The 13,122-nt window shown below is 39.0% G+C and overlaps 1 protein-coding gene across 2 annotated transcripts in view; it reads left to right on the top strand.

The window, feature by feature from the left end:
* Positions 1-13,113, top strand: part of LOC107660039 (sodium channel protein type 2 subunit alpha-like) — a 31,036-nt gene extending 17,923 nt beyond the window's left edge. For both annotated transcript variants that reach the window (XM_016449197.1, XM_016449198.1), the window contains exons 15-24: positions 2,049-2,181; positions 4,512-4,666; positions 4,767-4,940; positions 5,063-5,185; positions 6,607-6,888; positions 6,998-7,051; positions 7,900-8,037; positions 8,406-8,510; positions 9,533-9,803; positions 11,290-13,113. In XM_016449197.1, coding sequence (XP_016304683.1) covers positions 2,049-2,181; positions 4,512-4,666; positions 4,767-4,940; positions 5,063-5,185; positions 6,607-6,888; positions 6,998-7,051; positions 7,900-8,037; positions 8,406-8,510; positions 9,533-9,803; positions 11,290-12,485 — 2,631 coding nt within the window. In that variant the 3' untranslated portion in view covers positions 12,486-13,113. The remainder of the gene's footprint in view (positions 1-2,048; positions 2,182-4,511; positions 4,667-4,766; positions 4,941-5,062; positions 5,186-6,606; positions 6,889-6,997; positions 7,052-7,899; positions 8,038-8,405; positions 8,511-9,532; positions 9,804-11,289) is intronic.
* The last annotated feature ends 9 nt before the right edge of the window (positions 13,114-13,122 follow it).

The following is a 13,122-nucleotide window of genomic DNA, read 5'->3' as shown; positions in this document are numbered from 1 at the left end:
TGTGTGTGTGTGTGTGTGTGTGTGTGTGTGTGTGTGTGTACGTGTGTGAGGAGAGGTGAGCTTTGAAAAACAGGAAACTTTAATTATTGCAGTCAATGTAGAATTAGTCAGTTTCTGAATGATACATACTGTATTAGAATGAAGAAAGCTAGTTGATTCAGCTACAAGCTTGGTATAAATAGGGTTTTATGATAAGCAACTGCTTTTGAGTTGTGAATTATTCTTTTTGAATATTATATGAATATTTTTGCATATCAAAAGGCAGATTATCATATTGTTATTTAAAAATCTGCAAATATTCAGTCATACATTGCACTGTAAACTGCTGCAATAGTGGGAATCTGTCTTCATAGCAGTCGGCCATTAGAAGGTATTTCTCAATCTGCTGAGGTGTGTAATTGCTACAGTAATTGCATTTATGCCACTTGTTTGTGCATATACAATCAGGAGGTTCTACTCTAGTTGGAACCAAGCCAACGGTTAATTTAGAAAGATATTTCATGATAACTCGACTTTACAACTTCTGTGCCTCGTGCCACTTTATATTTCTCTGCCAATGAGATAGCTCTGTTCCTAATTGGATTCAAAGACATGAACTGGAATTTAGGGAGTACCAGAGAGTAACGGGATTAGGAAACAAATCTTAACTTTTCAACCTTTAGACTTTAATCCATCAATTAGACTTGCTTTAGATTCAACATCAAAAATATTTCAGATTAATGAGAGGCTTATTTAAAGCTTAGAGACTCTATAGTGAATCCATTCAGTCTGGGTCAGGGCAGCTTGTTCAGGTTTGCTCAGCCTCTTATATTCCTTCTGTGATTAAAATGTTAGAGGCATTCTGGAAGATTCTGAAATTGCACACAGCATGCTTACATCATTCCCCCGCGCCGCATTAGCTGGGTGCCACGGCAACCAGCGCTCCAGCTCAGTTTTAGACAGCATCCTCCTCTATGAATTTTTTAGCCTCTCTGTTTCTCTAACTGACCGTTTTATCAATTCAGCGAAACCGTCAGAAGGGTCAATAACTTTAAGAAATACACTGTGGTCAGGAAAACTTCATTATTATGTCAAATAATGAGTTCTTACCCAGTACTTTAGATCTACAATAACATCAGACAATATAATTAGAGACCTAAATCAACAAATTTAGTTCTGGGAGAAGCTTTTATTTGCCATTGTTCTGCAAAATAGCTGCACAATAGTCTTTAACCACTGATGAACAAACGTCTAAAGGGTTAATATCATTAGAAAATGATGCCATCCAATAGAAAAGCTCTCTGAGCCATAAATTCATATGTTTTCCTAAGAGCTTGCTATCTCCGTGTTAAGATCCAGTTAAAGTCGTTTTCCCCAATCAAAGCTAATGAAATGCTGTCTCAGACTTAGCATGTGGCTCTGGTGTTAGTTAACGCTAATGCGGCTCCCCTCCTCTTCAAACTGACTGGCGGACCGAAGCTTGACCACTGCTTAACGGAATGGACTTCCAGCCTGTGTTTTCATGTCAATCAAGGGATTGCACTCTATGGGGTGGGGTCATGTGATAATCTGAATCATGCCAATCCAAATGTATTGGGATTATCCAATAGAAAACATTTGTTTTTGGAAGGGGTGGGGAAAGGTAAGGGGTTGACATTTGCACTGGACATGAAAATACTCAAAGCACACAACATCTGATGACAAGATCACAAGCTTGGATGAGAAAAAAACTGCACCTTGAGAAACAAAAAAACATGCATGAGGAAGGAATGAAGGCACATCAAATGTACCCACAGCTGACTGTGAGATTATACGGTGAAGCCAGAGACGCTGTCTTCACGCCTGGCTGCTAATTAGAAAATTAATTCAGTGAATCAAATCAATCTCTAAATCCACGGGCTTGTAGGTACTTTTGAATGATCTGAAACTGCATGAGACTGAGAATAACTGCAAAAGCAAAATGGACGAGATGGTGTGCTTCAGTCAAGCCTAATCTTGTGCGTGTATGTGTGTGTGTGTGTGTTTGCTTTCTTGTTTCTGGTTGTGTGGCTGCATGGATGCCTATGTAGAAGCTGCCTGTTGATGCGGTTCTCAGTTCTTCAGAAGGGAGCACAGTGGATATCCGACCCCCTGGAGAGGGGGTGGAGTCCGTGGAGCTGGAGCCGGAAGAGTCCCTGGACCCAGAGGCCTGCTTCACAGAAGGTGTGTGTGTGTGTGTACCTTGTATTCCCTATGTTATGGGGACCAAAATGTCCCCACAAGGATAGTAATAGTAGGACATTTGTGGCCCCCATGAGGAAAACAGCTTATACATCATTCAGAATTAAATTTTTTGAAAATCTAAAAATGCAAAAAGTTCTATCTATGGAGTGTACCCATAAAACATGGAAACCAGTGTGTGTGTGTGTGTGTGTGTGTGTGTGTGTGTGTGCGTGTGCATTTGTTTACAAATAGGAAATCAAAATGAAACACAGAGACCAGTGTGTGTGTGTGTGTGTGTGTGTGTGTGTGTGTGCGTGTGCATTTGTTTACAAATAGGAAATCAAAATGAATCTTAGTTACCTTATTAACACGCTTTCCTGGTTTTATTCACCAGTGTATGTTATTTCAAACATGAGAGCTTGCTCTGCCTTTGAGATTATTTTCCTCCAGCTGACAATGGGCCAGATACTAGTTAATGTTCTGTCAGGACCACTATCGTCAAAGATGATTGACAATTAGCATACAGTTTGGATTGGCGGTATGGTTCTGTTCTGGGCAAGAACTCCCTGCGCCTCCATGCAGCCTAGCATGGATGAGAGCAGGGAGAGCAGCAATAACCCCCAGGGTAAACAGAACAGAACTACATAAATTTATTGCAGATATTGTTAAAATTCAATCATTTTATGTACACATTTTAGAATTAGTCTGATTCAAGGAGAATCAGAAGGCTGAATCCCGACTGACAGAGGAGGAGTTGGGGATGGAGAAGGGTAATTAGCTATTGAGCAATGCGAAAACTGCTGATAATACTGAGGGACCTTATATATGAATGCTTAGATAAGTGTCGTATTCCCATAGGTAGATGGGGATCAGCTGAAGGTCAGCTGATGCGAGCTTGACTAACGTGACCTGCCAGAACTAACGCTACGCTTGATTTAAACTACAACCAGTATTGGTTAATGTTAATCATTAGCCTAAAAGCTATTTAGGCTTTATTGTAGGATATTGTTGTAGGTAATACAGCCTTTCTAAATTATTGCCCATAGCTAATGCACTAATTTCATGCCAATTAATGTTAATTAGAGAAAACAGCAATTATAGCAGTAGATTTGAGCATTACTGTTGTCATATGTCATGATGGTCTCGTGGGTGAATTGAGGTCAAGAGGGCACTAATGCTTCACAATAAACTGTAAACTTCTTGACTCCATTGTGGTTATGGAATAGCCGTTTATTAGGATCAATTTCTAATTAGTCCCAGCTTAATTTTTTCTCTTTGAATATCCTTTTCACCCTCAAATACAATGTTACAGAAGCTAAATGAGTTGTGAATACTGCTTTGAACTTTAAGGGGAGCACAGCTTGGGAAACCAGATTTATTTGATGTTCTTCTAAAAAGGATTTAAATGTACTGCAGTATGTAAGGACTAATTTACTCACCCAAGCTCCCTCTCTAGTCCATTTATTGTAACTATGTGCAAAACTGGCTCATTTAGAAATAGCCATAAATATGAATACATTAACATACACTACTGTTCAAAAATTTGGGGTCAGTGAGATTTTTTTGAAAGAAGTTGATACTTTTATCCACCAAAGATGCATTAAATTGATCAAAAGTGACCGTAAAGATGGTTAAATTGTAACAAAAAAATATCTGTTTCAAATAAATGCTGTTCTTTCGAACTTTCTATTTATCAAAGAATCCAGAAAAAAATACATAATGGTTTTCACAAATATATTATGCAGCATGACTGACATTCTGGCGGATCATGTGACACTCATGAGACTGGAGTAATGATGCTGAAAATTAATTTAAAATACATTAAAAATATATTAAAATATAAAACATTACTTACCATATATTAAATTGGAAAAAATTGGGGAAAAAAAATAAATAAATACAAAAATTAATTCTATATTAAAAATAGAAAACAATATTTTAAATTGTTTGGTGAGCATTTTGGTGAGCATAAGAAGCATTAAAAAAATTACTGACCTCAAACTTTTTAACAATAACATATCACCACCAACTTCACATATCACTTTTTTAGTATACAACAATTTCAAGGTCTTAAAGAGTACATACAGAACAGTAACAAAACAGCCTGTTTAAGGGTTAGAGAGAAGGTTGAAGATATGGATCTGAATGAAAGCATAAAAAATAGCTACAAAAATGTACAGTTTGGCCCATTTATGTCATATATAGTTCCCAAGCAAGACTTCTAGTATTGACTTTGTGGGACGTTTTGTGAGAGTTGACTTTTTTCACTGAGCTCAATTGTTCTGCTGTCAACTTACATTAAGTGACTTTTCTCTGTGTCTTTTGCTCAGGCTGTGTGATGAGGTTTCAGTGCTGTCAGGTCGATGTGGAGACGGGAAGAGGGAAGAGTTGGTGGATTCTCAGGAAAACCTGCTTCATTATTGTTGAGCACAACTGGTTTGAGTCCTTTATCATCTTTATGATATTACTCAGCAGTGGAGCACTGGTGAGCACCCACACATAAACACAATATTCTCACCCACTCAATCATTTTTTATTTGACAAACATTCAACAAGTAAATTTGTTGATGTGTATGTGTGTTCAGGCTTTTGAGGACATTTACATCGAGCAACGTAAAACAATAAAGACAGTGTTGGAATATGCAGATAAAGTCTTCACATACATCTTTATATTGGAGATGCTTCTGAAGTGGGTTGCGTATGGCTTCGTCAAATACTTCACCAACGCCTGGTGTTGGCTTGACTTCCTGATTGTTGATGTATGTATAGACCTTATATACTGCTTTGCAACTGTACAGTGTGTGTGTAAGTGGATAGTGTGTATTCTCTGGGTTTGAACACAAGTTCCCTTCATGATTGGCTACATGTGTTTGTTTTACAGGTGTCATTGGTGAGTCTGGTAGCAAATGCTCTTGGTTACTCTGAACTAACTGCCATTAAGTCCCTGAGAACACTGCGTGCTCTTAGACCTTTGAGAGCATTGTCACGCTTTGAGGGAATGAGGGTAAGACACACGCAAACACACATCATGTGGTGTGATTTAACCAAGCAGGACATGTTCCTGGATGCCTAACCTTATTTCTATTCCAAACCGTTACAGAGCAACGATTGGCTGGTAAGATTAGTGATGTAACAGTTCACATTACAGTTATGCTTCAGTGGTTACAATTCCGTGTAATTCGTACAAAATGAAAAATTTGCTAAATATTTACTTATTTTCAGGCCATCCAAGATGCACATGAGTTTGCTTCTTCATTGGAACAGATTTGGAGAAATTTAGCATCCTAAGATCCATCCATCTAGGATCCTCTGCAGTGAATGGGTGCCGTCATGTTAATTGATGGACTGGAGTCGTGTGGATCATTGTGATGTTTTTATCAGCTGTTTGGACTCTCATTCTGACGGCACCCATTCACTGCAGAGGATCCATTGGTGAGCAAGTGATGTAATGCTACATTTCTCCATATCTGTTCAGATGAAAAACAAACTCATCTACATCTTGGATGGCTAAAGGTAAGTAGATTTTCAGCTAATTTAAATTTTGGGTGAACTATTTCTCTAACATCAGACCTAACCTTAAAATCTGATCAGTTCATCCCAGTGCTGACCAATGAAGTTGATCCTGGAACATGTCCTACTTGAGAAAAACAGCATACTCTCACACTGTTAAATTTTTTGAGCTGTAGTCCTCTTGCTTGCTGGTGGTGATTATTAATGAGAACATCCTAATCACATGAATAAATGAATATTGAATGTAGACTAGTATTTTTAGACCTTTCTCTTTAGTGTGCATGGCTCTCTGCATGTGCTGTGGTGAGAGCTCTCTGATCTATTCTAATGATTCTGTGGTGGTTTTGTGGTGTTTGTGACTTGACCTCACATTTCTTTCTCTGTTATGTGTCTCTTTTCATTTGCAGTAAACAATTGTTGTGACGTCATCGTGTCTCCACAAGGTTTTTTTCTGTTTTCATTTTTTTCCCCCACATTTTGGTAGCTCAAAGATATGTGTGATACGCCCCTGTTTATATGTTAAAGTCCTATGTTCTATGAACAAAATTGCAGTTGGTTAATAATTAGAGAAATTTAGCTATTAATTATAGAGCAAATAAGGCAGATGACATATTAGCCATTCTTCAAATAGGCCTACTCCGTTTTTTAGCTAATCAGTCTTATTGTAGGATAAAATTGACTTGGCTTTGCTATTCTTAAAACCCTGTTAACTTTCTAAAAGTCATCTTGTCATTTCCCAGAATTGTATTATCTTAAATCTATGGAAAGCATTTCGTTTTTAACAGCAAGTAAGCCATCCACTATAGAAGCTCAGGAAGTTCATTGCAGTTTCGCAGCTCTTGTATCCATAACAAGAGTGTGAAGTGAATATATATGGAGGTATTTGTGTGTGACGATGTATTTCTTTTCTTCTAGGTTGTAGTGAATGCCCTGCTGGGAGCCATACCTTCCATCATGAATGTGCTGCTTGTGTGTTTGATCTTCTGGCTGATCTTCAGCATCATGGGGGTGAACCTTTTCGCAGGGAAATACTACCATTGTGTTAATATCACCAGCAATGAGATGTTTCTCATCAGTGTGGTCAATAACAAGTCAGATTGCTTTGCCCTGATTGCAAACAATGACACAGCGCGCTGGAAAAACGTGAAGATTAATTTCGATAATGTGGGAGCCGGATACCTGGCGCTACTGCAAGTGGTAAGTATGCTGAACACATAGCCCGACCGTGATTTATTTTTTGTTTAGTATGAGGTTTTCTATTTGTAGCATATTCACAATATATATTGATTTTGTTCTTTTCCACAAGGCCACATTTAAAGGATGGATGGACATCATGTACGCAGCTGTGGATTCTCGTGATGTAAGTGTTTCTCTTTAATGCAGTAAACAGACCTTTTTTAACCATTCAGAGTGCAATGTTCCATTCAAACCATCTTTGACCCTTTTCCATAATTCCATGTTACTGTCCGCTTAATGTGCTATTTTTTTAAATTTATGACTACACAAATTAAAAATGTCATTTGAGGTAAAGCACCATGAACTACTAGAATATTTACTTTTATTTGAGGAGATCCAGAAATGTTAAAATATTTAAACTAAGGAATACTTTTATTTAGGCATTATTAATGTAATGTTGTGGTTTACTCCAACTGAAGATACACCATACAAAGGGTATATTTGTTCATTGGGCATTTCAATGTTTATTCAGCTTTACTGCCACTATTTACAAAACTGTTTAAAAAAAGAATACGTTCACATTTTAATTATTTAATAAATATATTAATTATCTAATTATATTAACCAATACTGTGCATAATTAAATGAATTAATGAACATTATATTTTAAATAATTTACTAATAATTATAATTATAGATACACAATAAGGCAAATTATTGTATTCTTGTTTTGGAGTAAACAATTTAATAATTAATAAAAAATAACAGTTGTGATTTAATGATTGAATTTAAATGTAATATACATAATTGAATAATAACTGATTTAAATTAATCAAATGTCTAAAGAATATTTTTGCATTGAAAATCTCACATATCCTCTGGTACTGTTGCGTATATGGACAGTGCAATACATGGACAATCGTGAACAGTTTTTTTTATACTGGAGCAGGAGTGTGCTTATGAAGATTAAGTTGTGATGCACATTAGTAATGCAAATGTGTAATAACACAAAACATTTTCTTGAATTCGCAGTTGGAGCAACAGCCTGACTATGAATCAAACCTTTACATGTACCTGTACTTCGTCATCTTCATTATCTTCGGCTCCTTCTTTACCCTTAACCTCTTCATTGGTGTCATCATTGATAACTTCAATCAGCAGAAGAAAAAGATAAGTATTTAAACTGAGGAAGGTGAATTTAAACACCTTAATAAAATGTAAGACATAATTCACAACTGATAAGGAATATTGTACATATTACAATGTGCAATCTCAAATCAACCACTGTGTGTTTGTTCAGTTTACTTTCAATGTAATGTGATATGTACACCGTCTGTGGCTTTGTTTAGTGAGCACACAATGGTAATGTATTGAACTGGTTTTGATTATAAAGCACACACAGTGGTAGATAAATGAACTGCCTCTTTGACATTTCCTGAAGTTCAGAGTTGAAAAACAGAGGCCTGCTTGCATTATGTTTGCGTTGTGACATATAATGAAACAGTGGTTGTAACCAGCCTTCTGCATTTGCTCTTTACCTAGGAGGTCAGGATATCTTCATGACAGAAGAACAGAAGAAATATTACAACGCCATGAAGAAACTGGGATCTAAGAAGCCTCAGAAGCCAATTCCCAGGCCTGCGGTATGACACACAGCTCACTCCCCCTAACCACTAAGAACTTTAATTATATTTAAAGGGAACATAACACACACAGTTTCGGCCAATCTCATGTTAATCTTGAGTACCTATAGAGTAGTATTGCATCCTTCATTTTGCTGAAGAATCTTTAGTTTTATCAGATTTATAAAAGAAAGATACAGCTTTATGCTTCTCTCCGGAAAAAAAAACGAGCTTCTGGAGGCGTGCCGTGGATGAGCTAAAGAGTCGCGAGCACTTACCAACAAAACACAGAAATTTGATGCAGTTTTACTTACCACCTGCAGTTCTGACCCATGACGGGGATCTTTTATAGCTGGGACCACCCCATCTTTCAGTATCAAACGATCTGTAAATCCAGCGTTGAACTGTGCCTTGTTTATAAAACATTCGTCACCGAAATGATGGGAACAAACAAACACACTTGCGAAACTCCGTTGCTGTCCCTGAAAAACAAACTGCATCCACTGTTCACGTAACGCTGGGTTCTTTGGGAAGCTAATCAAGGTTATCTTTTCTTCACATCCAAAAACACACTTCTTTGGAGACATTCTTCTCGAGCAAGTCCTGTGCAGCGCTCCCGATGGCTTCTGTAACTCAAATGAAGCACATTGATGGGCTGCTCTGGTTCTCACTCTGGTTGCTGTGTGCACGCGCTCTTCTGGGAGAAGTGCCCATACAAGGAATTCCGCCCTTCGTGATGGAGAAGTGCCCATACAAGGAATTCCGCCCTTCGTGACGTCATGAAGGGCCATTCTCGAAAAAAACTTTATGAAACTTATGTGAACCTGGAAGGAGTGTATTTGGCACAGAAATACAGAAAACTCTGTCATACCTCCAACTTGTTTTTTGAAAATTTGTCCATGTTTAGCATGAGAATCCAACTCTTTAACAATGTAAATAACTCAGAATGCATGAAATAGCTTTAGACCTAAAGCTATTTCAAAGCCCCCCCCCTTTAATACAACATTTTTCAATAATGCCAATTTCTCTGTACTTCACTCTAGAACAAGTTTCAAGGCCTCATCTTTGACGTAATCACCAAACAAGCCTTCGACATTGTGATTATGATCCTGATCTGCTTGAACATGGTGACCATGATGGTGGAAACCGACGATCAGACAAAGGAGATGGACGATATTCTGTACTGGATAAACCTGGTTTTCATCATCCTCTTCACTGGAGAGTGTGTTCTCAAGATGATCTCCCTACGACACTACTACTTCACCATTGGCTGGAATGTGTTTGACTTCGTAGTGGTGATTCTGTCAATTGTTGGTAAGAAATTCTTGGAAGTTCTACAGACTATTACTATTATAACACTATAATAACATTTTGAAGATTTAGGCCAGAAACATACTTTATAAACACTCCGTACATGTTGTTCCTTCTTAACAGAAAAGGTGCAGTCATATTTACTGTTGTTCTGTGAATTTTCACTGACAAAATCCAGTAATTTCTGTTGGAATCTGTGCAATCTGGAATTTCACTTGAGAGTGAAAGATTTCCTCATACAGATTTCTCAATGGATTAAAATTGGTAACAATGATTACCAACGCTGTGCTGACCAACAGAAAGCTGCATGGTTTGAAAGTGGCTTCTGTGTGAGCTGTGCTTCATACATTGCTACAGTGACAATTGACAATGGACCTTTTTTGCACACAAAATTTCGACAAAATTTCACCTGTGACCACACCTTAAAGGATTAGTTCACATCCAGAATAAAAATTTCCTGATACTGTAATTTACTCACCCCCCATGTCATTCAAAATTTCAATGTCCTTCTTTCTAATTCGAAAAGAAATTAAGGTTTTTGAGGAAAACATTCCAGGATTTTTCTCCATATAGTGGACTTCAATGGGACCCAACGGGTTGAAGGTCCAAACTGCAGTTTCAATGTAGCCGAGGAATAAGGGTCTTATCTAGCGAAACAATCAGACATTTTCTAAAAAAAATACAAATGTATATACTTTTTAACCACAAATGCTTGTCTTGCACTAGCTCTGCGATGCATGTCCACGACTTTTACACATTTACGTAATCACGTTGGAAAGGTCACGTGCGGTTAGCTCTTCGTCTGTGTACTCCGGTTCAGAAAGGTAGGGTAGGGTGAAAAACTCCATCTCATTTTCTCCTCCAACTTCAAAACATTGTTGTTTTACCTTTTTTTGTAAAGGGCGTTTGACTTTCTTTGCACATTCGCTTTGTAAACACTGGGTCGGTACTTCCACCTACGCGTGACCTTTCCAGTGTGACTATGTAATGCGTGAAGTTGAGCTAGTGCAAGACGAGTATTTGTGTTTAAAAAGTATATACGTTTTTATTCTTTTTAGAAAGTGACCAATCGTTACACTAGATAAGACCCTTATTCGTCGGCTGGGATCGTGTAGAACCCTTTGAAGCTGCATTGAAACTGCCGTTGGCCACCACTGAAGTCCACTATATGGAGAAAATCCTGGAATGGTTTCCTCAAAAACCTTAATTTTTTTTCGACTGAAGAAAGAAAGACATGAACATCTTGGATGACATTGGGGTGAGTAAATTATCAGGAAATTTTTATTCTGGAAGTGAACTAATCCTTTAATTGATCTGAAAGACAAAAGTGGCCAAAGAAGACAGTTTAGGCTAATGTAATACTGGGAATGCTATACTATATTTGAGTAGAGTATGCTTTGAGCATAATTCACCTTTAAACTTAAATATTGTGGAAAATTCAGGGATTACTGGGATCACTTATTGGACTTGTGTTTTGTTTTTTTGTCAGGCATGTTCCTCTCTGAGATGATCGAGAAATATTTTGTATCGCCAACCTTATTCCGAGTCATCCGACTTGCCAGAATCGGTCGCATTCTTCGTCTCATCAAAGGAGCCAAAGGCATTCGTACACTCCTGTTTGCCTTGATGATGTCACTTCCTGCCTTGTTCAATATTGGCCTCCTCCTGTTCCTGGTGATGTTTATCTATGCCATTTTTGCAATGTCCAACTTTGCCTATGTGAAGCATGAGGCGGGGATTGATGATTTGTTTAACTTTGAGACATTCGGGAACTCGATGCTTTGCTTGTTCCAGATTACCACTTCTGCAGGATGGGATGGCCTCCTGGCACCCATCCTGAACAAGCAAGATCCAGATTGCGACAGTCAATTGGAGCACCCGGGCAGCATGTACCGTGGCGACTGCGGAAACCCCTCGGTCGGCATCTTCTTCTTCGTGAGCTACATCATCATCTGCTTCCTGATTGTGGTGAACATGTACATCGCTGTGATCTTGGAGAACTTCAGCGTAGCCACAGAAGAGAGCGCTGAACCGCTGAGCGAGGATGACTTTGAAATGTTCTATGAAGTCTGGGAGCGATTCGACCCCAACGCCACGCAGTTCGTGGAGTACAACAAGCTTTCTGACTTTGCGGACGCTCTGGATCCTCCGTTACGCATCCCCAAGCCAAACAAGATCCAGCTCATAGCCATGGACCTGCCCATGGTCAGTGGCGACCGCATCCACTGCCTGGACATCCTGTTCGCCTTTACCCTGAGGGTACTGGGAGAGGAGGGTGAGATGGATGCCCTGAGGGGACAGATGGAAGATCGTTTCATGGCCTCCAATCCCTCTAAAGTCTCGTACGAGCCCATCACGACAACCCTCCGCAGGAAACAGGAGGAGATGTCATCTGTGATCATCCAGAGGGCCTTCCGACGGTACCGTTTAAGGCAAATGGTAAAGAAGGCCTCTGAAGCCTACCGACAACAGCTACAGGATGGGGGTGTGCGTATCCTGGAGAAAGAGGTGCTTGTCATTGGAAAGTTTCAAGAGAACTCTGCATCGGACAAAACGGATATGACTCCCTCCTCTGCCTCTCCGCCGTCTTATAACAGCGTGGCCAAGTCAGAGAAAGACAAATATGAAAAAGAGAGGAGAGAGAAGGAGGACAAAGCAAAAGATGCAAGAGACAGAAAAAAATGAACGAGGGACTGAAACAGAGACTGTTCTTTTCAACTGAGACACTGTTTACAGAGCAGAGCGCGAGCACTGGGGTGCAATTCACCTCAAGCGGTTTTGGAACTAATGCCAAACTGAGTGTGTGTGAGGCGGAGTGTGTGTATGTGCGTGTGTCTAGACTATTGTGTGCGTGCGCACCGAGCTAGCCTTAGGGTGCATTTATGGTGTTGACGGAAAGCGTTGATTCGAGGACAGTGCCAGTGTCGACACGACAAACACACACACGCTTGTGTATGACTGTTGAATCCCTAAGGACGCTGGTGTGAAACAAAATGGCAAGTATAGAGTGGTGTGTGAGTTTGTCTTTTAGTTTTGAGTGTTGTTACACAATCCCGAGGACTGAAAGAAACTGTTATAGTCATCAGTAGCTAGTGCTAACACTACCGCTGGTGTCTTTCTTACTGAATGGCGTATTATATACCTGCACATTTTTGTTAGCTCATTTTTTTAATCATGTTGAACTTTTCTACTCATGAGTTTGATTGTCTGAACTACATTTAAGGGCACGTCTGTGGAAGGGGCTGGGGAATGTCGATCATATCCGGTAGTGAATTATCTGAACGGGACCTCATTTACTTTAGTGTTAGCAAATACCGAAAAA

The sequence above is a fragment of the Sinocyclocheilus anshuiensis genome, unplaced genomic scaffold, assembly GCF_001515605.1.
Source record: "Sinocyclocheilus anshuiensis isolate Anshui unplaced genomic scaffold, SAMN03320099.WGS_v1.1 scaffold55, whole genome shotgun sequence".
Lineage (NCBI taxonomy): Eukaryota > Metazoa > Chordata > Actinopteri > Cypriniformes > Cyprinidae > Sinocyclocheilus > Sinocyclocheilus anshuiensis.
The sequence above is the reverse complement of the archived record's forward strand: the minus strand, read 5'-3'. Positions and strand labels throughout refer to the sequence as shown.